General features: G+C 43.2%; 1 protein-coding gene across 1 annotated transcript in view; it reads left to right on the top strand.

Annotated features, from left to right (window-relative positions):
* The window catches only part of VIPR1 (vasoactive intestinal peptide receptor 1), a 31,821-nt gene that overhangs the window by 303 nt on the left and 8,559 nt on the right, over positions 1 to 22,959 (top strand). Inside the window, exons 2-5 of the mRNA XM_075271834.1 lie at positions 9,951 to 10,084; positions 11,663 to 11,723; positions 12,594 to 12,663; positions 14,424 to 14,515. Coding sequence (XP_075127935.1) covers positions 9,951 to 10,084; positions 11,663 to 11,723; positions 12,594 to 12,663; positions 14,424 to 14,515 — 357 coding nt within the window. The remainder of the gene's footprint in view (positions 1 to 9,950; positions 10,085 to 11,662; positions 11,724 to 12,593; positions 12,664 to 14,423; positions 14,516 to 22,959) is intronic.

Raw genomic sequence — 22,959 nt, 5'->3', positions numbered from 1 at the left:
ATGAATTTTGTCATTTGTTTGACGCATGATCCCATTACGAAAGGGTTAAATATCGGTGTAACGAACCTGATCTCTACGAGTCTAAATTTTCGTGGAGCTTATACAGTGCAGCATAAGTAATGCGCTACCCCAGCGGCTGCCTTTGACAGATGGCGTATACCAAGAGGGATTCCAGGTGGGCCTGTGGTTTGGGATCTGAATATTTTTGGCGCTACCTGTATTATCACGCTTTTCGAGATCTTCGAGCATTTTTCGCTCTTTCTCGTGACTTAGATGTAATAATTTATTTTCGTTTACCCAGAAGGAAAGAAGCGGCGATGAGCTCGAACCAGTTTATAGCGGAGCTGAAATGAACAGCTGGGGGCGTTTGATCCATATTTGATGTTGCGCGCTCTTCATACAATGTGTTTCTCGCCCCCACGCCCCGGCTCTTTCTTTGGGGATTTATAGAGGTTATACATCAAAATATAAAAGAAAATGGGAATTAGGATTTGGGTTATGGAATGAATTAACCCCGTACGTCAGGTTCTGCTCTGCTATTACTATGGAGGTTAAAGGGATCGTCCCATTTAATTAAAGGTTCTATTGGGTTCTTCTGCCTACATAAGGTAACACAGCAGATGTACAACTACAGTTTGGGTTGGGTGTGGCCTTGGTTTTCACTCTTTACCCCCTTTACAGGAATCTTAATTTTGCTTAAAGAAGTCCAAGAGACAGCTGACCTAAGTGCATTTAGAAATTGAGGCACCAAAGGGAATAGACAGTCACCTGGTCAGGACATTAAACAAGGTCAAGGCAGGCAGAGTTTATGCATAATGGTAATCTAGGCAGAAGTCAGGACAAGGGTTGAGCCGATCTTGAGTTTTCAGGTTCGATTTTAAAATCTGATTTTCGATTATTTTTCAGCCGATCGCGATCGTGAAATTTGCTCGATCGCCGATCAGGACCCGATCTTTCCCGATCGCTCCACCCTAATTGTATATTATATATACAGTGGGGTTTAGCCAATCTTGAGATTTCAAAATCCAATTTTCAATCATTGTATACATATCATTTTCTAGCCAATCGCGATCATGAAATTTGCTCGAACATCGATCGGGATCCCATCTTTCCCGATCCTGATTGCTAAACCCTAATTGTATATTATATATACAATAGGTTTGATCCGATTTTCAATCATTTTCCAGCCGATTGCGATCGCGAAATTTGCTCGATCACCGATCGGGATCTGATCTTTCCCAATCCCGATCGCTCATCCCTAATTGTATATTATATATACAATAGGGTTGAGCCGATCTTGAGATTTCAAAATCCAATTTTCGATCATTTTCCAGCCGATCGTGAAATTTGCTCGATCATCAATCGGGATCCCGTCTTACCCGATCGCGATCACTCAACCCTAGTCAGGACAGGCAGGACAGGTTCAGAGTCAGGTATTGGGCCGAGGTCAAACCTGGGTCAATGGCAGGTACAGATTGCTCAGACAGGTTCTTGTAAAGGTTCTGCACACGGGTACAGGAGATTGGCTGGAAGTAGACTGCAGAGTTTAGAATTTCTTTAAGGACCAGTGCACCCTATGAAAGACATGGCCAAGAAGAAGAGCGCAGCAGGCAGAGAGAAGACACCAAAAAGCACAGCCGGGTTGTGAAAAAGTCTGTCTACCATTTCCTCATGTACAGGGACCTCCTGCTGACTCGGCTTTTAGGAAATACGCCTATAGTATATGTCCTATCTACAGTATATATCAGATCTGATAAGAATTCAGCGCATTCAGAAGGGGGGCTGGAGATTTGCTGTCAGAGAGCCCATCTGATGGATTGGGCTGAGAACGGCGTCCAGCGGCTACTTATGTTGTGTGACGAATGCGAGATGTAACTGATACAAAATAGACATAACCGATGCAGAGCGCTCAAACACGATACAAAGGTGTCCATAGACTTCAACCACTCGGTAGAAGATGATGGATCAGGGAGGTTTCTTACTGTTTACTGGGAATCTTTTATTTCGGGGCCTTTCCTTCTTAGGTTATCGCTATTAATAGGAGGAAATTTTTCACTTAAGAAAACAGATTGGAAGTAAGATAAGTGTTTTCTCATATCTAAGGAACGTTTAGAAATACTGGTTTTGGATAAAGCCCATTAGGTCAAGTATCTTGGTGCCTGAAGAGGGGGAGGGGTTACTTGGGAACCATTCCAGGAATATATTCAGCTCACTGTGAAAGTCTATGAGCTATTAATGATCTCCTGGAGATAAGACCCCCACCCTGAAGTGAAAGGTCGGCGAAGGTGGGGGATGAGATCATCGAGGTGGTGGAGATGAATGGAGTTTGACAGAATCTTCAGCTGGAGAAAACCTGTTTTGGGTGAATTTTTGCCGCTGAGTAGATATAAGGGTTAGGAGAGGTTGTCCGAAGATCCTTCTGGTGGGGTTTCATGTAGATTTAGCATCAAGACCCGTTTGGAGTCATGGCCTTCTCACCACCAAATATTAACATCTAGAATGTCTAGGAAGAGGATCTGGAATAAGAAGTCATCCATTGATACATAGATGGCTTCTTCCAAATGGTCATCATAGACCACAAGGATGTTTTAGATACCCACAAAGTATAGAAGCTGCTAAAAGCCAACTTCAAGGTGTCACAATATAGCATGACAGAAACACTGATGGGTATGTGGGGTAAAGTAGGACCCCATAGCCAGTCCATTTTCTTAGGCAACGTTCCACAACACATGATCATTACTGATATCTTTCTCTACCATGACTATCTTGTATGTACTTTACTAGCCCTGTCCAACTTCTATGGCGTCTTCATAAGATTTCATGTTAATGGTTTTGTGAAACGTATTTAAAAATAACATGTTTTAGATCCCCTGAAAGACCAGACAGTCATTGTCCCTCAACTTCTACTTCAAAGTATCACAACATAGCTTGACACAGACACTACCGGGTTGTGGGGTGAATTTTGACCCACCGGCCATTCCACTTTTTCTTCACTTTAGCAATCTCCCACAGCCTAAGATGCTAGCAAGATGAACACGAAAAAGACAGACGTGTACGTTAGAGACCTTCAAAGTTAAAAAGTCATTGCCACCCTACACACCAAGTCATCTCAACATAGCCTGACATGAACACTAATAGATATGTGGGGTAAGGTGGAACCCCATGGCCAGTCCACTTGAATCTCAACTTTACAACCTTCCAAAGCATGATCATCACACAATGTGGCTGTAAAAAAGGCAGACTTGTACTATAGAAGCCATGTCCACCATCTGACCTATACTGAGAGAAGGTTAAGGGGATATTGTCACTCCTTAGGGAGAGACCACCATATAGGTGTGTGGAGACTTATTAAGCCTTTAGCACTCCACTTCGCAAAGGACCATGGGAAGAATATGCAAATCTGTCTTCCATGATGTAATTAGGAAGTCAAGTTGCTGCCTCAGTATTGCAAACCAATAGAGGGCGCTCACTGGAATGTGCAAGCCTGTCTTCCCTGATGTAGTTAGGAAGACAGAACTCCAGTGAAATAACCCAATAAAGGCTGCTCCCTTTTGCATCATGCCCGACCTTCCAAGAGGCCTTTGTTTTGCAATGATGCTGGGATTATTACCAGGTATAGTCTCTCAATCGAGGATGGCCGTTTTGTATACTGAGAGAAGTCAGTGTATCAAAAACATGTTCATCAGCTTTTGTGTTATCAGTCTTGTGAAACTTGTGAACCTGAAATGCTTTCGCTATCCTCCTCGTACAGGAGTAATTGCTATTCAAATTCCACAACCTAGTTTGACATAAATGTATACGGGGTAAGGTGAGACCCCATGGCCATTCCACTTTGGCAAACTCCCAACAGCCCCTGGTTATTAAGACTTGCAAGGTGTCCATTAAGAAGGCATGTACTTACAGTCCTATGAAAAAGTTTGGGCACCCCTATTAATCTTAATCATTTTTAGTTCTAAATATTTTGGTGTTTGCAACAGCCATTTCAGTTTGATATATCTAATAACTGATGGACACAGTAATATTTCAGGATTGAAATGAGGTTTATTGTACTAACAGAAAATGTGCAATATGCATTAAACCAAAATTTGACCGGTGCAAAAATATGGGCACCTCAACAGAAAAGTGACATTAATATTTAGTACATCCTCCTTTTGCAAAGATAACAGCCTCTAGTCGCTTCCTGTAGCTTTTAATCAGTTCCTGGATCCTGGATGAAGGTATTTTGGACCATTTCTTTCTACAAAACAATTCAAGTTCAGTTAAGTTTGATGGTCGCCGAACATGGACAGCCCGCTCTCAAATGATCTGAAAACAAAGATTGTTCAACATAGTTGTTCAGGGGAAGGATACAAAACGTTGTCTCAGAGATTTAACCTGTCAGTTTCCACTGTGAGGAACATAGTAAGGAAATGGAAGAGCACAGGGACAGTTCTTGTTAAGCCCAGAAGTGGCAGGCCAAGAAAAATATCAGAAAGGCAGAGAAGAAGAATGGTGAGAACAGTCAAGGACAATCCACAGACCACCTCCAAAGAGCTGCAGCATCATCTTGCTGCAGATGGTGTCACTGTGCATCGGTCAACTATACAGCGCACTTTGCACAAATAGAAGCTGTATGGGAGAGTGATGAGAAAGAAGCCGATTCTGCACGTACGCCACAAATAGAGTTGCCTGAGGTATGAAAAAGCACATTTGGACAAGGCAGCTTCATTTTGGAAACAAAAATTGAGTTGTTTGGTTATAAAAAAAGGCGTTATGCATGGCGTCCAAAAAGAAACAGCATTCCAAGAAAAACACATGCTACCCACTGTAAAATTTGGTGGAGGTTCCATCATGCTTTGGGGCTGTGTGGCCAATGCCGGCCTCGGGAATCTTGTTAAAGTTGAGAGTCGCATGGATTCCACTCAGTATCAGCAGATTCTTGAGAATAATGTTCAAGAATCAGTGACGAAGTTGAAGTTACGCCGGGGATGGATATTTCAGCAAGACAATGATCCAAAACACCGCTCCAAATCCTCAGGCATTCATGCAGAGGAACAATTACAATGTTCTGGAATGGCCATCCCAGTCCCCAGACCTGAATATCATTGAACATCTGTGGGATGATTTGAAGCGGGCTGTCCATGCTCGGCGACCATCTAACTTAACTGAACTTGAATTGTTTGTCCAAAATACCTTTATCCAGGATCCAGGAACTGATTAAAAGCTACAGGAAGCGACTAGAGGCTGTTATCTTTGCAAAAGGAGGATCTACTAAATATTAATGTCACTTTTCTGTTGAGGTGCCCATACTTTTGCACCGGTCAAATTTTGGTTTAATGCATATTGCACATTTTCTGTTAGTACAATAAACCTCATTTCAATCCTGAAATATTACTGTGTCCATCAGTTATTAGATATATCAAACTGAAATGGCTGTTAAAAACACCAAAATATTTAGAACTAAAAATGATTAAGATTAATAGGGGTGCCCAAACTTTTTCATAGGACTGTACCATGACAGCCCTGTCCACCTTCTAAGATAAAAGTGAGGAAGTTCTGTATATCCAGCTGAGAAATATTTTATTCAGCTTTAGTTTTCTCAGTCTTGTAAAACCGATGAACAAAGTAGGTTTTATATGTCATCAAACTACAGAAGTAAATGCCACTCTACTTCCACTTGAAGGCGTCTCAGCGTCGCGTGACACAAATGCAGATATGTATGTGAGGTGAGGGGAGACCCCATAGCATGTCCAACCTTCCACAGCCAATGCTTGCGAGGTGGCCATGATGAAAGCAAGCTTGTGCTATAGCAGCCCTGTCTATAGCTTTGAGATAACACTGAGGAAGTTTTGTGTATCCAGTTGTGAAATATTGAATGTGTACATTGTATAAGAATGTTATCCTGCTTTAGTGTTATCGGACTTGAGAAACTTATGGTTTAGAATAGGGGTGTCCGGTATGAAGATCACCTTAGAAGACTATTAGTGCACCTACCCCACTTAGTCATCTCCACCCTATGAATAGATCCCTGGTACGTGGTCGGCTTTCCTGGTACGTGGTTGGCTCTCCTGCATTCTCACTGTCAACAGATCATCCGTCTTATCTCTGAATACCTACATATGGTTTATATTGAGTCACAGCTCTTGGCATCCTCCGAGATATTAACAACGGGCAACCTTTAGAAATGCTCATTTATGACCCCTGTATAGTCATTTGTCTTGGAACATTCCATTATTGACATGTGTGATAAGCCTCCATGTGTCAGGATGGGGCAATGTATGAACTTACCAGGAAACAAAAACATTTGAAACCATCCACGGCACATGCGGTGTCTCTAAAGCAAAGGTAAACAATCACATATTAAAGGGAATGATTCCCTAGTTTGTAACTTTTTTGGTTTTGGCTATAGCTACACTCTGGTGATGACTGCTTATTGTGTCTCAGTCTATACAGCAAAGCTGAATAGTGAGCCTCAGCCGTTTGGAATCCTATCCCTTTAAATGAAGCTTCATCTGTGGTTAATATTTTTGGTATAGAAGATGAAAGTTTATTGTTACTAACTGGAAACCATCAAGAAGCTGCCCATGATAGACCCATAGTCCACCATTTTTCTGGCCACCACTTTCACATGGTCTCATGTTATCCTGCCGAGTTCTTAACACCCTAATGGTTGCCGAAGCCGAGACCTGTGGTGGTTAAAATTAAATGGGATGGGACTTTGAACCAGTGCTTTTATGGTGGATGGAGTCATGAAGGACGTAGGATCTGTATCATCACTGCAGTCTATTGTATGCAGGACCAGAGAAGGGCTGTTCTATAGGTTTGCCATATATGCAGGCGGAAAACCCTTTTATCCCCATTGGCTGAGATATCAATCTCGTATAATATCCAGTAGCCGAAACACTACTTTATAGCCAGAGGTCATGTTAGGAAAAGAAACCATTAAACAAATCCAGTATTGGGAGATGAATCACTTTATGGAGGGCAGTAAAAAGAGGTGTGTAGTGAAATGTAACACACCAAGAAGGGCCCTGGAATGCACACACCACACACACCATACACATCGCACACATCGCACACACCGCACACACCGCACACACCGCACACACCGCACACATCGCACACATCGCACACATCGCACACATCGCACACACCGCACATATCACACACATCGCACACATCACACACATCGCACACATCGCACACATCACACACATCACTTTCCAAGCTGGCTTCATCCACTTTTATTTGTTTACTTCTTGTCTCGTACAGATTGTCTTCACCCTTAGAGCCATGGGCAGGTATCAGTATGGGCGGGGGAAGGTCAAGGTCTTGTTTATAACGCTGTGTTTTATCCATGAGATCCTTGGAGATTGTTGCAGCCCCACAAAATACTCACATCCACCCAATGTTGGACTCTAGTTTCTTGGGTCAACCAGAAAAAACGATTCTGGAGTCTACCCTCCACCAAGCCCTAGGCCATGCCGTCCGCTCCCTGCTACCCGCCCCTGTTTCAGCTCCCGGTGTCTTGGAGGTGTCATGTGGTGACTTACATTGTCCTTGTTGCTCCCTGAAACCTCTGGGACCAGGGACAAAAGAGAACAGGGAAAAGTAGAGTATTAAAGGGGGGAGGGCATGAAACTATGGGGGCAACCAGAATGGGGGCTTGAAACTGTAGGAGCCACCCGGGGGAGCATGAAACTATGGGGGTAACCTGGGGAAGGTGAAATCATGGGGGTAACCCAGAGGGGGACATGAGACTGTGGAGTCAACCTTGAAAGGGATCCATAAAACTGTGGGGGCATCGTCGAGGGGGGACAGGAAAATGTGAGGGCAACTGAAGGAGGGGACGTAAAAATGTGGGGGGCAACTGAAGGAGGGGACGTAAAAATGTGGGGGGCAACTGAAGGAGGGGATGTAAAAAATGTGGGGGGCAACTGGAGGAGGGGATGTAAAAAATTATAATATAATGATTGAGGGGTCACTGGATTGGGACAGGTTAATGTCTGAGGGGCCACTGGGGGCATTATACTATTGAGGGGGCATTATAATTTGTGCAGGTCAGGTATAGGTTAAGTAGGGGGAGCACTTATGAAATTTTTGGACTGGGCCCGCTGGGTGTTAAAACGACCCTGATATGACCCATTAGGGCACTGACGACATACTGGGGGGTGAACGGAAGCAGATCCCTTATAACATGTATGACCATAATATATATATATATATATATAATAGTACCCACTGCTGGTATATACTATAATACCATATAATACCGTACTGTAACAGCGAATATTCCGAGGCTGTAGACAGAACATTGTTCACATTATAATGAGCATCCTGTAAACGTCTTCATCTTACAAGGACGTCTTCTCCTCCTTCCGGGCACTGACATTACCCGCACTGAACTCATTAGCCTGATTAGATTTTAATAGTCTCTTCGAAAGCCGACATATTCGCTTGTATCTGCCCACGGACGGAGGACCGCGGCCGCCGAGGAGCCACATTTACATCTGCGTAATCTAATGAAATCTTCTCAGCTGGGTATTCAGATTAAGTGGAACGACATTAAGTGATGGAGATTGCAGGTCTTCCGTATCAGTTGTAAGAATTCAAGGAAGCCCGAGACTTCATTGACTCTTCCTCGGCCCAGATTTAACCAGTTCTGTGCCATCATATAGCAAACCTGGTCCGCGGACAGCTCCATATCTGTCTATAAATTACATCTCAGTCCCCTTCACGTTAATGGAGCTGCGTTGTAATACCGCACATAGCCTGTAGACAGGTGTGGCGCTGTTTGTAAAAGAAAGCAGCCTTCATTTCTATTCCTATGGAAGTCTTTTAGGGACTTGGATTCTTCAGGTTTCATATAGAGCTCACGAGGATTTGGGGAAATTTAGAAGGTACAAATGCCCTTTGGGGGGTTGTAGATGGATCATACTAACTGTTCGATATGCCTTTGGTGCTCATCAGGTCTACATTTTTTAGTATGTGGTTTTGATGGTCGTCCATAATCCTCTTTCCCACGCTACACCAGGTTTATGGGAAGAATATGCAAATCTGTCTTCCATGATGTAATTAGGAAGACAGTGCCTCAGTATGTGCACACCAATAGAGGGTGCTAGCTGAGGATGTGCAAGTCTGTCTTCCATGATGTAATTAGGAAGACAGAACCTCAGCCATGCACCCCTATAGGGGGCACTCCCTTTAACATCATGCCTGACCTTCCAGAGGCCTTGTGTTCGCAATGATGCTGGGATTTTAGCCAGTCAATGTGATTTTTTTTTTAACCACTGTGATGCTATTCCGTAAGTCTGCAACATTCCTGGTTGACCATTGCTGACCACCACGTGCCAAACATATCCTCATATCTCGATCCTAAAGCTGTTGATATACCTGAGAGGGTAGTTGGTCTAAACCAACATTTTTTGGTGGGGCTATCAATCTACTCTGTATGGGGGTGTCCCAACTCTCCTTCGACTGTAGATATGAATTGAAAGAAGAAGTGGGCATGTTGGATTTCGGCATACCCTATCCTTAGGTCCCCCGGAAGATTGGCCACCACCACCATCTCATGTATTCTTGGCCAACCGGTGTGTGCATGTATATGGGAGAGGTGGGAAGACTAACTACTGTCCAAATATCAATAAAGGTGTGTGGGCGCCTTTTACCCTGGTGATGGTGGCAGAGCATGAATGGGGAGGACACCACGACTGGCCTCCTCTGTCCCCCCCCAGACTCCTCCATCAATGGCTTATCTCCCCTGAGAACAAAAAAGTCGGTCAAGTTAAAATTCATCTGTCCAAACCTTCTTTCCACCATCACCGTCAGGATAAGAGGCCCCCATATATCTGCCAAAATCACCAGGATTGGCCAACTTCATTCTAACGTATACGGCCAACTTGAGATTTTACTTACCATTTATGTTTCTGATCCAGAACTCCATCACTCAATACCATAAATTTCCTTTCCAGGTGGGCTGTAAAGCGGCCATGGTCTTCTTCCAGTATTGCATCATGGCCAACTTCTTCTGGCTGCTGGTGGAAGGCCTCTACCTTCATACGCTCTTGGTCATCTCCTTCTTCTCGGAAAGGAAGTATTTCTGGTGGTACATCTTGATCGGATGGGGTAAGCTTCGTTAGTTTATCCTTGTCTTTACTGTGCAGGTTTAACCTTCGACTCTGGAATTTTTGGACCTCAAAGTCACGTGGCCGCCAATATGTTGCCATTTTTAATACCCCTCTACCCCTGTGGGACAGAATGAGCAGCATTGCACCCCCTAGAGCGAGACCCCAGGGAATAAGATGATCACGATACTTGTGCAGAGCGTGACCTCAACTCCACAGTAAGAACAATTACTCGCTAATGGCTCGAAGGCTTCTCGGAATAATGGAAACAACCACGTTACATCGTAATTAGACGGAAATTAATTTGTGGTTTACAAAGATAAATCTATGTCTTTACTACGCAAGAGAAAAAAAATGAGGAAATCATATAGAATCCAATTATTATGTAAATTTTCTGTATTTTCAGTATTCATATTTTGCTTTTTTTTTCCTCTTCTATTTGGCGGCTCATTCAAATTTTGGCTTCCAGGCATGCAGTGGCAGTGTATAGCAGAGGGGGGGCGCCATGACAAAGGTCTTCATTACGTGGTTAGGATTGGGAAATACATCTAGTTTCTGATTCCTCTTCCCAATCCAAGGGCCAGTTGCTCACCATGTCCTCCAGGAGGTCTCAAGACATTGTTTGTTGAGTAATTCTCTTCTCACCGACACACAGGAAGTGGCCGCTCAGCGATCCCCGTGATTAACTGGGCAGATTTCCTGTGTAGGGTTGAGCCGATCTTGAGATTTCAGGATCGATTTTAAAATCGATTTCCGATCATTTTCCAGCCGATCGTGAAATTTGCTCGATCGCTGATTGAGATCCGATCTTTCCCGATCCCGATCGCTCATCCCTATTAATGATATATACATGAATAGGGTTGAGCCAATTTTGAAATAACCTCGATCCCGCCGGAAAAGATCGGGATCGGAATTCCGATCGCGATCGTGAAATTTACTCGATCGCCAATCGGAATCCGATCGCTCAACCCTAGTCCTGTGTGTTGAGTGGAACCAAGAATTAGGAATGGGGACCCAGACAGCATAGAGCGGTGGCCAATCGGTGACCATTGTATCTTATTTTTTCAACCCATTCTGTCAGACAATCCCTTTAAATTTTTTCGAGTACTGGTCAATGAAGATGTTGATCTTATTGGTTGTCCCGAGGGGCAGATGTAGGATTTGGTTCCTTCTTTCCCCAATACAACTCCACACGGTAGATAGAGGCCCCTGATTTTGCATTGGTACCCGAAGGCCATAAGGCCATGTATAATGTTTAATGCTAGGAAAAGAATTGCGTCACTTCTCCTATACCTTGTCTGGCACGGAGGTGAAAGGTCGCCCTTCACTATTAGTAGGAGGTGTATTCATATTCGCAGGCAAATGGGCTATATGTGAGTCTTGCGAATAGTGCAGATTCCCGGATCAATACGTTCAATTTCTCTAGTTGTGAACTCCCCCCCCCCCCAGCTCCGTGACCTCCGACAAATTATCCCTGGCACGAAATCAATAGATATAAGAGTATTTCTTCCAAATGACTTTCTCTTTGATCATCCGAACATATTTCTTTGCATCCCTAGGAGCCCCGACCGTGTTCATCACCGCCTGGACCATCGCCAAGATACATAAGGACAACAAAGGGTAAGGGAAGCCGAAATGTAGTAGATGGGGGGGGCAATATTTAAGAGACCTGACCTGTCACCAGAGATGAAGGAGACAACTCCACCTATTAAACCATCCCCCAAAAAGAGGCCAATTGGGACATCAGTAGGGAGCCCTTACCATAGGACACAGTGAAGTCCCAAAAACTTCTGTAAGAACATGGGCCCACTTACTGGTTCCCTTTATTCTGGACTAGAAAAAAATTAGGTAAACTATTCTTGGGGGGCTCCAACTCTGAAAACTCATGGTGAGAGCTGCAATACCAGGCTTAGCCACTACTAAAAGTTTGGTGCTGTTAGCAATGAAGAGGGGTTCAGCTTGTTCATGGGCAAGGCCATCAGTCTTGTAGGTCTGGAGAGTTCCTTTAAGAAGGATGTCTTACATATACAGTGCATGCTACATATATATATATATTTCCCCTTGTGAATCGTAGTCTCTCTTGGTGAGTTATTGCTGTTTTTGTTAATATGCCGCAAAATAACGCGGCGTATACGATCCAGGCTCCCATTGAAATCAATGGGAGCTTTTACGGCACGCAAAGTCTCACACGCCGTATACGTGCCACATCACGCAGCACGTTACTCCGTGTGAATGCACCCTTAGTGCAATTATTTCTTGCCAATTTTACAAACATATAACGAAACCCCCAATGGGAATATGTTACAAATCGCCATGTGCGATCACAGCCTCTAGTAAGTCACCCTGCATGTTGTCAGACACCTGTAGCTTTTTCCTGCTCCTCCTGGTTGTCAGGCACTGCCTTGATTATACTTGATTGATTGGCTTTATTAACCCTTTGTGTGACCCCTGTCCACGATTTCTCGCCTCATACAAGTGATTTATTGGCAGGTGTTGGGACACGATTGAGAACCCGGTATGGTGGTGGATCATCAGAGGTCCCATTCTGGTCTCCATCTCGGTAAAGTATTTTCCAATGTATACTCTGTATAGTAACCTCATCTATCTTATCACTGCCTTATGTATGAACATGGGGTCAGTATGAGGGGGCATAGTACGGTGGGCACCTCTCACCTGATCCCACATTAGTATGATCTATGAGCATTGCTTGTCTTCACCAGAAAGTGGGAACGGCTGAGCAAAGAGACAAGACATCGACTCAAGGAATTTTTTTTCTTTACTGTTCAAAGTGAACCTTGGGGGGTTAAATGGTAAAAACTCAGAAAGAGACAATTGTACATTATGGGAACCATTATCCTCAGAGAGGGCGGGGGACCACAGGGGAGCAATGGCCCGTCATGATACTGGACTGTATACTGTGAGCTATCAGATGGGGCACATATAACATGTAGTGTCTATCAGCTCAATAATGGGGTTGCAGGGACCCCTAATAATAGGTACTAGGCCTGGGGTCTATGGTCATACCATTCCATTGACTTCTATGAAAGGGAATGTATCACATGACTTTGAAAGAACACTCAGAGTAACATGGCTACAATGTATCCAATCTTCTAGAATCCCTGTGTCTGCTCCGCCCCTCAGACTCTGCTCCGCCCCTCAGACTCTGCACTGACCCTGCTCTATCAGGTTTGCCTGGAGTGTTCCTTTACAAAAAATTGAGTCGCCCTCTTCTGTCCTGACAACCTACATGGACACCATTTCTGCCTCAAAAGACGTTGTCACAAACTTTCTAGAGATTTCACTCAGGGATGTGTCGATTTACGCGATGATACCTTTCTATCTCTAGTATTGGGTATATGGGAACACTGAGGGAGCTATTATATCAGTCACCCCCAAAAAAAATCAGGATACAGTTCACTGTTTTGGGAGCGGATATAATTTTAAAAAAACTTTTTAAAAAAACTTTTTTTTTGTATTTTTACAATGATGTTGGAATAAATCGAAAATCTATTTAGCTGTGTATTTTTTTGTGGTTTTTTTGTTTCAATTTTATTTTGTTTTTTTTTATTTTTGTTAAAAATCAAAAATGTCTGGAAAAAAATCCTTAATTAATTGTATTTAGGGGGAGATGTTTTACAAAATTGACGTTATTTTCTTGTTACTAGAAGAAATAAGATCTGAATATTTATTGCATTTTTTTATTATCCATCGTTTTCAATTTTTTTATTAACATTTTTGGGAGAATTTTTTTTTTTTTTTTTAATTTTACCTTCTTTAGGTTTTTTTTTTTTCCTTAGTTGGCTTTTATTGGAATAAATGTCATCTAAATATTACGCAATTTTTTTAAAAAATTTGATACAAATTTTAATGGTCGCTGTTATACGTTGTGGTTACAATGTGGAATTTTCTGTGTTTCCTGTTCCTGTTTCTCGTTGTTCGATGTCATGACTTTGTATCATTGTCGTAACTCATGATTCTAACAATTCTTGCTGAGTGCCGACCTCTAGCCGCCATGTCGCCTGTCCGCTGTCTGCCGCTGCTCCGTCTCGCATAGCTGTGTTCTATGGGCTTGACATCATCATACTTGCGATATATGACACAAAGTCCCAAGCAGGTTGATGTCAGGCCCAAGATGGCTGCCATCCTATCCAGCTATACAAACCTGAATAAATTACGCCGGGGGTCGTGAATTCAAGTAGAAGACAGGTTATTGGCGAAATGCCCGCAACGTTTTTACTTCACGATCGCATTTTTATTTTTTTTTTGCAATTTTTTAAATAATTAATTGTTTTTTATCTAATTTTTTTTGTTTCATTTTAGGTCAATTTTATTCTTTTTATCTGCATCATCCGAATTTTGGTTCAAAAATTGCATTCGCCTGACGTGGGAAGAAATGAACACAGCCAGTATACGTAGGTGTCTATATAGTATATATACTCTACTTCTCTGTATGTTTGGTGTACAACATGCGCCGGCTTTAGGTTGTAGGGTTTAGAGAGTCCCACAACTTTTTGTTTTTTTTATTCCCCCCCGGCCAACCCCGAGTTTGTGACAAATCCTGGACAACCCCTCTAATCTAAGAGTTACCATTTAGTTTCTACTCTGTGTCCAGACACTTATCTTTTCTTTTTCTTTTCTTATGGTAGAGTTGGAAGGGACCTCAAGGGCCATCGGGTCCAACCCCCTGCGAGTGCAGGTTTTCCTAAATCATCCCAGCTATATGTTTCTCCAGATTCCGCTTGAAGATTTCCATTGATGGAGCGCCCACCCCCTCCCGTGGCAGCCTATTCCACTCTCTCACTACCCCCTTCCTAATGTCTAATCTGTATCTCTTTCCCTTTCGTTTCATCCCATTGCTTCTTGTACTTCCTTGTGCTAATGAGAATAGGGGAGATCCCTCTGCACTGTGACTACCTTTCAGATATTTGTAGACTGCTATTAAATCTCCCCTCAGCCTTCTCTTCTGCAAACTAAACAATCCCAGTTCTTTTAGCCGCTCCTCATAGGACATGGTTTGCAGACCTTCCACCATTTTGGTTGCTCTTCTCTGGACTTGCTCCAATATATCGATGTCTTTCTTGAATTGAGGCGCCCAGAACTGTACACAGTATTCCAGGTGTGGTCTGACCAGGGAAGAGTACAGCGGAATAATGACCTCTCTTCATCTAGATTCAATGCTTGTCTTAATACATCCCAGAAGCTGCTCTTTCTTCCCCTCCCTCAGCACAACGTCAAGCAATATTCAGAAGATACATTATAAACTCTGTATATACTTAACAATAGGGATTGTGAAAGGTCCCTTTAAATAGTGGGTATCTATCAGGTGACGCACTATTTCAAGGGACCTTTTACAATCCCTACTGGTAAGTATATGCAGAGCTTATAATGTATCTTCTGAATATTGCTTGACGTTGTGCTGAGGGAGGGGAAGAAAGAGCAGCTTCATGTAGTGTCTGGACACAGAGTAGTGTAATAAGTTGTTTATAAAATCAATAGAAATAAGACATATTAACTCTTTAGGGTTACACAGAGGGGTAGGATGACTGATCAGAGTACTAGCACCCTAGTTGGTATATTACTGGGGAGATGTCTTTTGGTTCTTTGGTAGATCAGGGCAACACAGAAATATGTAAATTTGTCAATGTTTCTGCTTACAAAATTGACCAGAAGAATCTTTACTGAACCCGGTCTCACTCAGACTGACTTTGGATATTGCACTTTCCGAGCCTCCTCCTGGCCCCGATGTTCGAGCTCTTCTTCCTAATTAAGGCAAATTCCTTCTCCCGCGCCCGTCTGTGTCTGGTGCTCGGAGGCCTCAGCTTGTTTATTGGGGCATAAGTTCTCCCGCCAGGCGTCTTTCCAATGGCATTTCGTGCCGAGCGGCTGTAACTCAACCATGCGATGGCTCCTTTGTGCTCGACATGGGTGCGTGTACCAGGAAAATACTTGTCAAATTTATTCTCATTAACTCTTGTTACCGCTAATGAGATGCGTTTTCTTCACTCTTGTAACGTTGTTTCCAGGAGGGTTATCAATAAATAATAAAAACATCACACGGAGGTCGCCAGCGAATGAGGCCGAGTGTCCTGCGGTGCCGGGGAACTAATGGAGACAATGTGACAAGTCATTAGAACATTGTATTTTATTTTAGAAAAGAAATATAGATATGTATACATTGTATATTGTGCGGAGAGGTGCCCAGTATGGAACTAAACCCATAGTAAAACAATAACATTCTGGTTACCTGCAGCTGCCACTAGGGGGCGCTCAATGCTGACAAATTTCTACAGTCATTACTATATGTATAAACCCCTATGCACTTAGCTCCACCTAGTGGTAGATGTATAACAACATAGTGGTGAACGTATAATCTGTATGTAGTGAGCTCCTCCTAGTGATGACTGTATAATCTGTATGTAGTGAGCTCCCCCTAGTGGTGAGTGTATAATCTGTATGTAGTGAGCTCCTTCTAGTGGTGACTGTATAATCTGTATGTAGTGAGCTCCTCCTAGTGGTGACTGTATAATATGTATGTAGTGAGCTCCTCCTAGTGGTGACTGTATAATCTGTATGTAGTGAGCTCCTCCTAGTGGTGACTGTATAATCTGTATGTAGTGAGCCCCTCCTAGTGGTGACTGTATAATCTGTATGTAGTGAGCTCCTCCTAGTGGTGACTGTATAATCTATATGTAGTGAGCTCCCTCTAGTGGTGACTTTATAATCTGTATGTAGTGAGCTCCCCCTAGTGGTGACTGTATAATCTGTATGTAGTGATCTCCCCTGAGTGATGACTGTATAATCTGTATGTAGTGAGCTCCTCCTAGTGGTGACTGTATAATCTGTATGTAGTGAACTCCCCTGAGTGATGACTGTATAATCTGTATGTAGTGAGCTCCCCCTAGTGGTGACTGTATAATCTGTATGTAGTGATCTCCCCTGAGTGATGACTGTATAATCTGTATGTAGTGAGCTCCTCCTAGTGGTGACTGTATAATCTGTATGTAGTGAGCTCCCTCTAGTGGTGACTGTATAATCTGTATGTAGTGAGCTCCCCCTAGTGGTGACTGTATAATCTGTATGTAGTGAGCTCCTCCTAGTGGTGACTGTATAATCTATATGTAGTGAGCTCCCTCTAGTGGTGACTTTATAATCTGTATGTAGTGAGCTCCCCCTAGTGGTGACTGTATAATCTGTATGTAGTGATCTCCCCTGAGTGATGACTGTATAATCTGTATGTAGTGAGCTCCTCCTAGTGGTGACTGTATAATCTGTATGTAGTGATCTCCCCTGAGTGATGACTGTATAATCTGTATGTAGTGAGCTCCCCCTAGTGGTGACTGTATAATCTGTATGTAGTGATCTCCCCTGAGTGATGACTGTATAATCTGTATGTAGTGAGCTCCTCCTAGTGGTGACTGTATAATCTGTATGTAGTGAGCTCCCTCTAGTGGTGACTGTATAATCTGTATGTAGTGAGCTCCCCCTAGTGGTGACTGTATAATCTATATGTAGTGAGCTCCCCCTAGTGGTGACTGTATAATCTGTATGTAGTGAGCTCCCTCTAGTGGTGACTGTATAATCTGTATGTAGTGAGCTCCTCCTAGTGGTGACTGTATATTCTGTATGTAGTGATCTCCTCCTAGTGGTGACTGTATAATCTGTATGTAGTGATCTCCTCCTAGTGGTGACTGTATAATCTGTATGTAGTGAGCTCCTCCTAGTGGTGACTGTATAATCTGTATGTAGTGAACTCCTCCTAGTGATGACTGTATAATCTGTATGTAGTGAGCTCCCCCTAGTGGTGAGTGTATAATCTGTATGTAGTGAGCTCCTTCTAGTGGTGACTGTATAATCTGTATGTAGTGAGCTCCTCCTAGTGGTGACTGTATAATATGTATGTAGTGAGCCCCTCCTAGTGGTGACTGTATAATCTGTATGTAGTGAGCTCCTCCTAGTGGTGACTGTATAATCTATATGTAGTGAGCTCCCTCTAGTGGTGACTTTATAATCTGTATGTAGTGAGCTCCCCCTAGTGGTGACTGTATAATCTGTATGTAGTGATCTCCCCTGAGTGATGACTGTATAATCTGTATGTAGTGAGCTCCTCCTAGTGGTGACTGTATAATCTGTATGTAGTGATCTCCCCTGAGTGATGACTGTATAATCTGTATGTAGTGAGCTCCCCCTAGTGGTGACTGTATAATCTGTATGTAGTGATCTCCCTCTAGTGGTGACTTTATAATCTGTATGTAGTGAGCTCCCCCTAGTGGTGACTGTATAATCTGTATGTAGTGATCTCCCCTGAGTGATGACTGTATAATCTGTATGTAGTGAGCTCCTCCTAGTGGTGACTGTATAATCTGTATGTAGTGAGCTCCTCCTAGTGGTAACTGTATAATCTGTATGTAGTGAGCTCCTCCTAGTGGTGACTGTATAATCTGTATGTAGTGAGCTCCCTCTAGTGGTGACTGTATAATCTGTATGTAGTGAGCTCCCCCTAGTGGTGACTGTATAATCTATATGTAGTGAGCTCCCCCTAGTGGTGACTGTATAATCTGTATGTAGTGATCTCCCCTGAGTGATGACTGTATAATCTGTATGTAGTGAGCTCCTCCTAGTGGTGACTGTATAATCTGTATGTAGTGAGCTCCTCCTAGTGGTAACTGTATAATCTGTATGTAGTGAGCTCCTCCTAGTGGTGACTGTATAATCTGTATGTAGTGAGCTCCCTCTAGTGGTGACTGTATAATCTGTATGTAGTGAGCTCCCCCTAGTGGTGACTGTATAATCTATATGTAGTGAGCTCCCCCTAGTGGTGACTGTATAATCTGTATGTAGTGAGCTCCTCCTAGTGGTGACTGTATAATCTATATGTAGTGAGCTCCCTCTAGTGGTGACTTTATAATCTGTATGTAGTGAGCTCCCCCTAGTGGTGACTGTATAATCTGTATGTAGTGATCTCCCCTGAGTGATGACTGTATAATCTGTATGTAGTGAGCTCCTCCTAGTGGTGACTGTATAATCTGTATGTAGTGATCTCCCCTGAGTGATGACTGTATAATCTGTATGTAGTGAGCTCCCCCTAGTGGTGACTGTATAATCTGTATGTAGTGATCTCCCCTGAGTGATGACTGTATAATCTGTATGTAGTGAGCTCCTCCTAGTGGTGACTGTATAATCTGTATGTAGTGAGCTCCCTCTAGTGGTGACTGTATAATCTGTATGTAGTGAGCTCCCCCTAGTGGTGACTGTATAATCTATATGTAGTGAGCTCCCCCTAGTGGTGACTGTATAATCTGTATGTAGTGAGCTCCCTCTAGTGGTGACTGTATAATCTGTATGTAGTGAGCTCCTCCTAGTGGTGACTGTATATTCTGTATGTAGTGAGCTCCTCCTAGTGGTGACTGTATAATCTGTATGTAGTGAGATCCTCCTAGTGGTGACTGTATAATCTGTATGTAGTGAGCCCCTCCTAGTGGTGACTGTATAATCTGTATGTAGTGAGCTCCTCCTAGTGGTGACTGTATAATCTATATGTAGTGAGCTCCTCCTAGTGGTGACTGTATAATCTATATGTAGTGAGCTCCTCCTAGTGGTGACTGTATAATCTGTATGTAGTGAGCTCCTCCTAGTGGTGACTGTATAATCTGTATGTAGTGAGCTCCCTCTAGTGGTGACTTTATAATCTGTATGTAGTGAGCTCCCCCTAGTGGTGACTGTATAATCTGTATGTAGTGATCTCCCCTGAGTGATGACTGTATAATCTGTATGTAGTGAGCTCCTCCTAGTGGTGACTGTATAATCTGTATGTAGTGAGCTCCTCCTAGTGGTAACTGTATAATCTGTATGTAGTGAGCTCCTCCTAGTGGTGACTGTATAATCTGTATGTAGTGAGCTCCCTCTAGTGGTGACTGTATAATCTGTATGTAGTGAGCTCCCCCTAGTGGTGACTGTATAATCTATATGTAGTGAGCTCCCCCTAGTGGTGACTGTTTAATCTGTATGTAGTGAGCTCCCTCTAGTGGTGACTGTATAATCTGTATGTAGTGAGCTCCTCCTAGTGGTGACTGTATAATCTGTATGTAGTGAGCTCCCCCTAGTGGTGACTGTTTAATCTATATGTAGTGAGCTCCCCCTAGTGGTGACTGTATAATCTATATGTAGTGAGCTCCCTCTAGTGGTGACTGTATAATCTGTATGTAGTGAGCTCCCCCTAGTGGTGACTGTATAATCTATATGTAGTGAGCTCCCCCTAGTGGTGACTGTATAATCTGTATGTAGTGAGCTCCCTCTAGTGGTGACTGTATAATCTGTATGTAGTGAGCTCCTCCTAGTGGTGACTGTATATTCTGTATGTAGTGAGCTCCTCCTAGTGGTGACTGTATAATCTGTATGCAGTGAGCTCCTCCTAGTGGTGACTGTATAATCTGTATGTAGTGAGCCCCTCCTAGTGGTGACTGTATAATCTGTATGTAGTGAGCTCCTCCTAGTGGTGACTGTATAATCTATATGTAGTGAGCTCCTCCTAGTGGTGACTGTATAATCTATATGTAGTGAGCTCCTCCTAGTGGTGACTGTATAATCTGTATGTAGTGAGCTCCTCCTAGTGGTGACTGTATAATCTGTATGTAGTGAGCTCCCTCTAGTGGTGACTTTATAATCTGTATGTAGTGAGCTCCCCCTAGTGGTGACTGTATAATCTGTATGTAGTGATCTCCCCTGAGTGATGACTGTATAATCTGTATGTAGTGAGCTCCTCCTAGTGGTGACTGTATAATCTGTATGTAGTGAGCTCCTCCTAGTGGTGACTGTATAATCTGTATGTAGTGAGCTCCTCCTAGTGGTAACTGTATAATCTGTATGTAGTGAGCTCCTCCTAGTGGTGACTGTATAATCTGTATGTAGTGAGCTCCCTCTAGTGGTGACTGTATAATCTGTATGTAGTGAGCTCCCCCTAGTGGTGACTGTATAATCTATATGTAGTGAGCTCCCCCTAGTGGTGACTGTTTAATCTGTATGTAGTGAGCTCCCTCTAGTGGTGACTGTATAATCTGTATGTAGTGAGCTCCTCCTAGTGGTGACTGTATAATCTGTATGTAGTGAGCTCCCCCTAGTGGTGACTGTTTAATCTATATGTAGTGAGCTCCCCCTAGTGGTGACTGTATAATCTATATGTAGTGAGCTCCCTCTAGTGGTGACTGTATAATCTGTATGTAGTGAGCTCCCCCTAGTGGTGACTGTATAATCTATATGTAGTGAGCTCCCCCTAGTGGTGACTGTATAATCTGTATGTAGTGAGCTCCCCCTAGTGGTGACTGTATAATCTGTATGTAGTGAGCTCCCCCTAGTGGTGACTGTATAATCTATATGTAGTGAGCTCCTCCTAGTGGTGACTGTATAATCTGTATGTAGTGAGCTCCCTCTAGTGGTGACTGTATAATCTGTATGTAGTGAGCTCCTCCTAGTGGTGACTGTATAATCTGTATGTAGTGAGCTCCTCCTAGTGGTGACTGTATAATCTGTATGTAGTGAGCTCCTCCTAGTGGTGACTGTATAATCTGTATGTAGTGAGCTCCCCCTAGTGGTGACTGTATAATCTATATGTAGTGAGCTCCTCCTAGTGGTGACTGTATAATCTGTATGTAGTGAGCTCCCTCTAGTGGTGACTGTATAATCTGTATGTAGTGAGCTCCTCCTAGTGGTGACTGTATAATCTGTATGTAGTGAGCTCCTCCTAGTGGTGACTGTATAATCTGTATGTAGTGAGCTCCTCCTAGTGGTGACTGTATAATCTGTATGTAGTGAGCTCCTCCTAGTGGTGACTGTATAATCTGTATGTAGTGAGCGCCCTCTAGTGGTGACTGTATAATCTGTATGTAGTGCGCCCCTCCTAGTGGTGACTGTATAATCTGTATGTAGTGAGCTCCTCCTAGTGGTGACTGTATAATCTGTATGTAGTGAGCTCCTCCTAGTGGTGACTGTATAATCTGTATGTAGTGAGCTCCCCCTAGTGGTGACTGTATAATCTATATGTAGTGAGCTCCTCCTAGTGGTGACTGTATAATCTGTATGTAGTGAGCTCCCTCTAGTGGTGACTGTATAATCTGTATGTAGTGAGCTCCTCCTAGTGGTGACTGTATAATCTGTATGTAGTGAGCTCCTCCTAGTGGTGACTGTATAATCTGTATGTAGTGAGCTCCCTCTAGTGGTGACTGTATAATCTGTATGTAGTGAGCTCCTCCTAGTGGTGACTGTATAATCTGTATGTAGTGAGCTCCCTCTAGTGGTGACTGTATAATCTGTATGTAGTGAGCTCCTCCTAGTGGTGACTGTATAATCTGTATGTAGTGAGCTCCTCCTAGTGGTGACTGTATAATCTGTATGTAGTGAGCTCCCCCTAGTGGTGACTGTATAATCTATATGTAGTGAGCTCCTCCTAGTGGTGACTGTATAATCTGTATGTAGTGAGCTCCCTCTAGTGGTGACTGTATAATCTGTATGTAGTGAGCTCCTCCTAGTGATGACTGTATAATCTGTATGTAGTGAGCTCCTCCTAGTGGTGACTGTATAATCTGTATGTAGTGAGCTCCTCCTAGTGGTGACTGTATAATCTGTATGTAGTGAGCTCCTCCTAGTGGTGACTGTATAATCTGTATGTAGTGAGCTCCTCCTAGTGGTGACTGTATAATCTGTATGTAGTGAGCCCCTCCTAGTGGTGACTGTATAATCTGTATGTAGTGAGCGCCCTCTAGTGGTGACTGTATAATCTGTATGTAGTGCGCCCCTCCTAGTGGTGACTGTATAATCTGTATGTAGTGAGCTCCTCCTAGTGGTGACTGTATAATCTGTATGTAGT

The sequence above is a fragment of the Leptodactylus fuscus genome, chromosome 4, assembly GCF_031893055.1.
Source record: "Leptodactylus fuscus isolate aLepFus1 chromosome 4, aLepFus1.hap2, whole genome shotgun sequence".
NCBI lineage: Eukaryota > Metazoa > Chordata > Amphibia > Anura > Leptodactylidae > Leptodactylus > Leptodactylus fuscus.
This window is presented reverse-complemented; position numbering and strand designations above follow the sequence as displayed.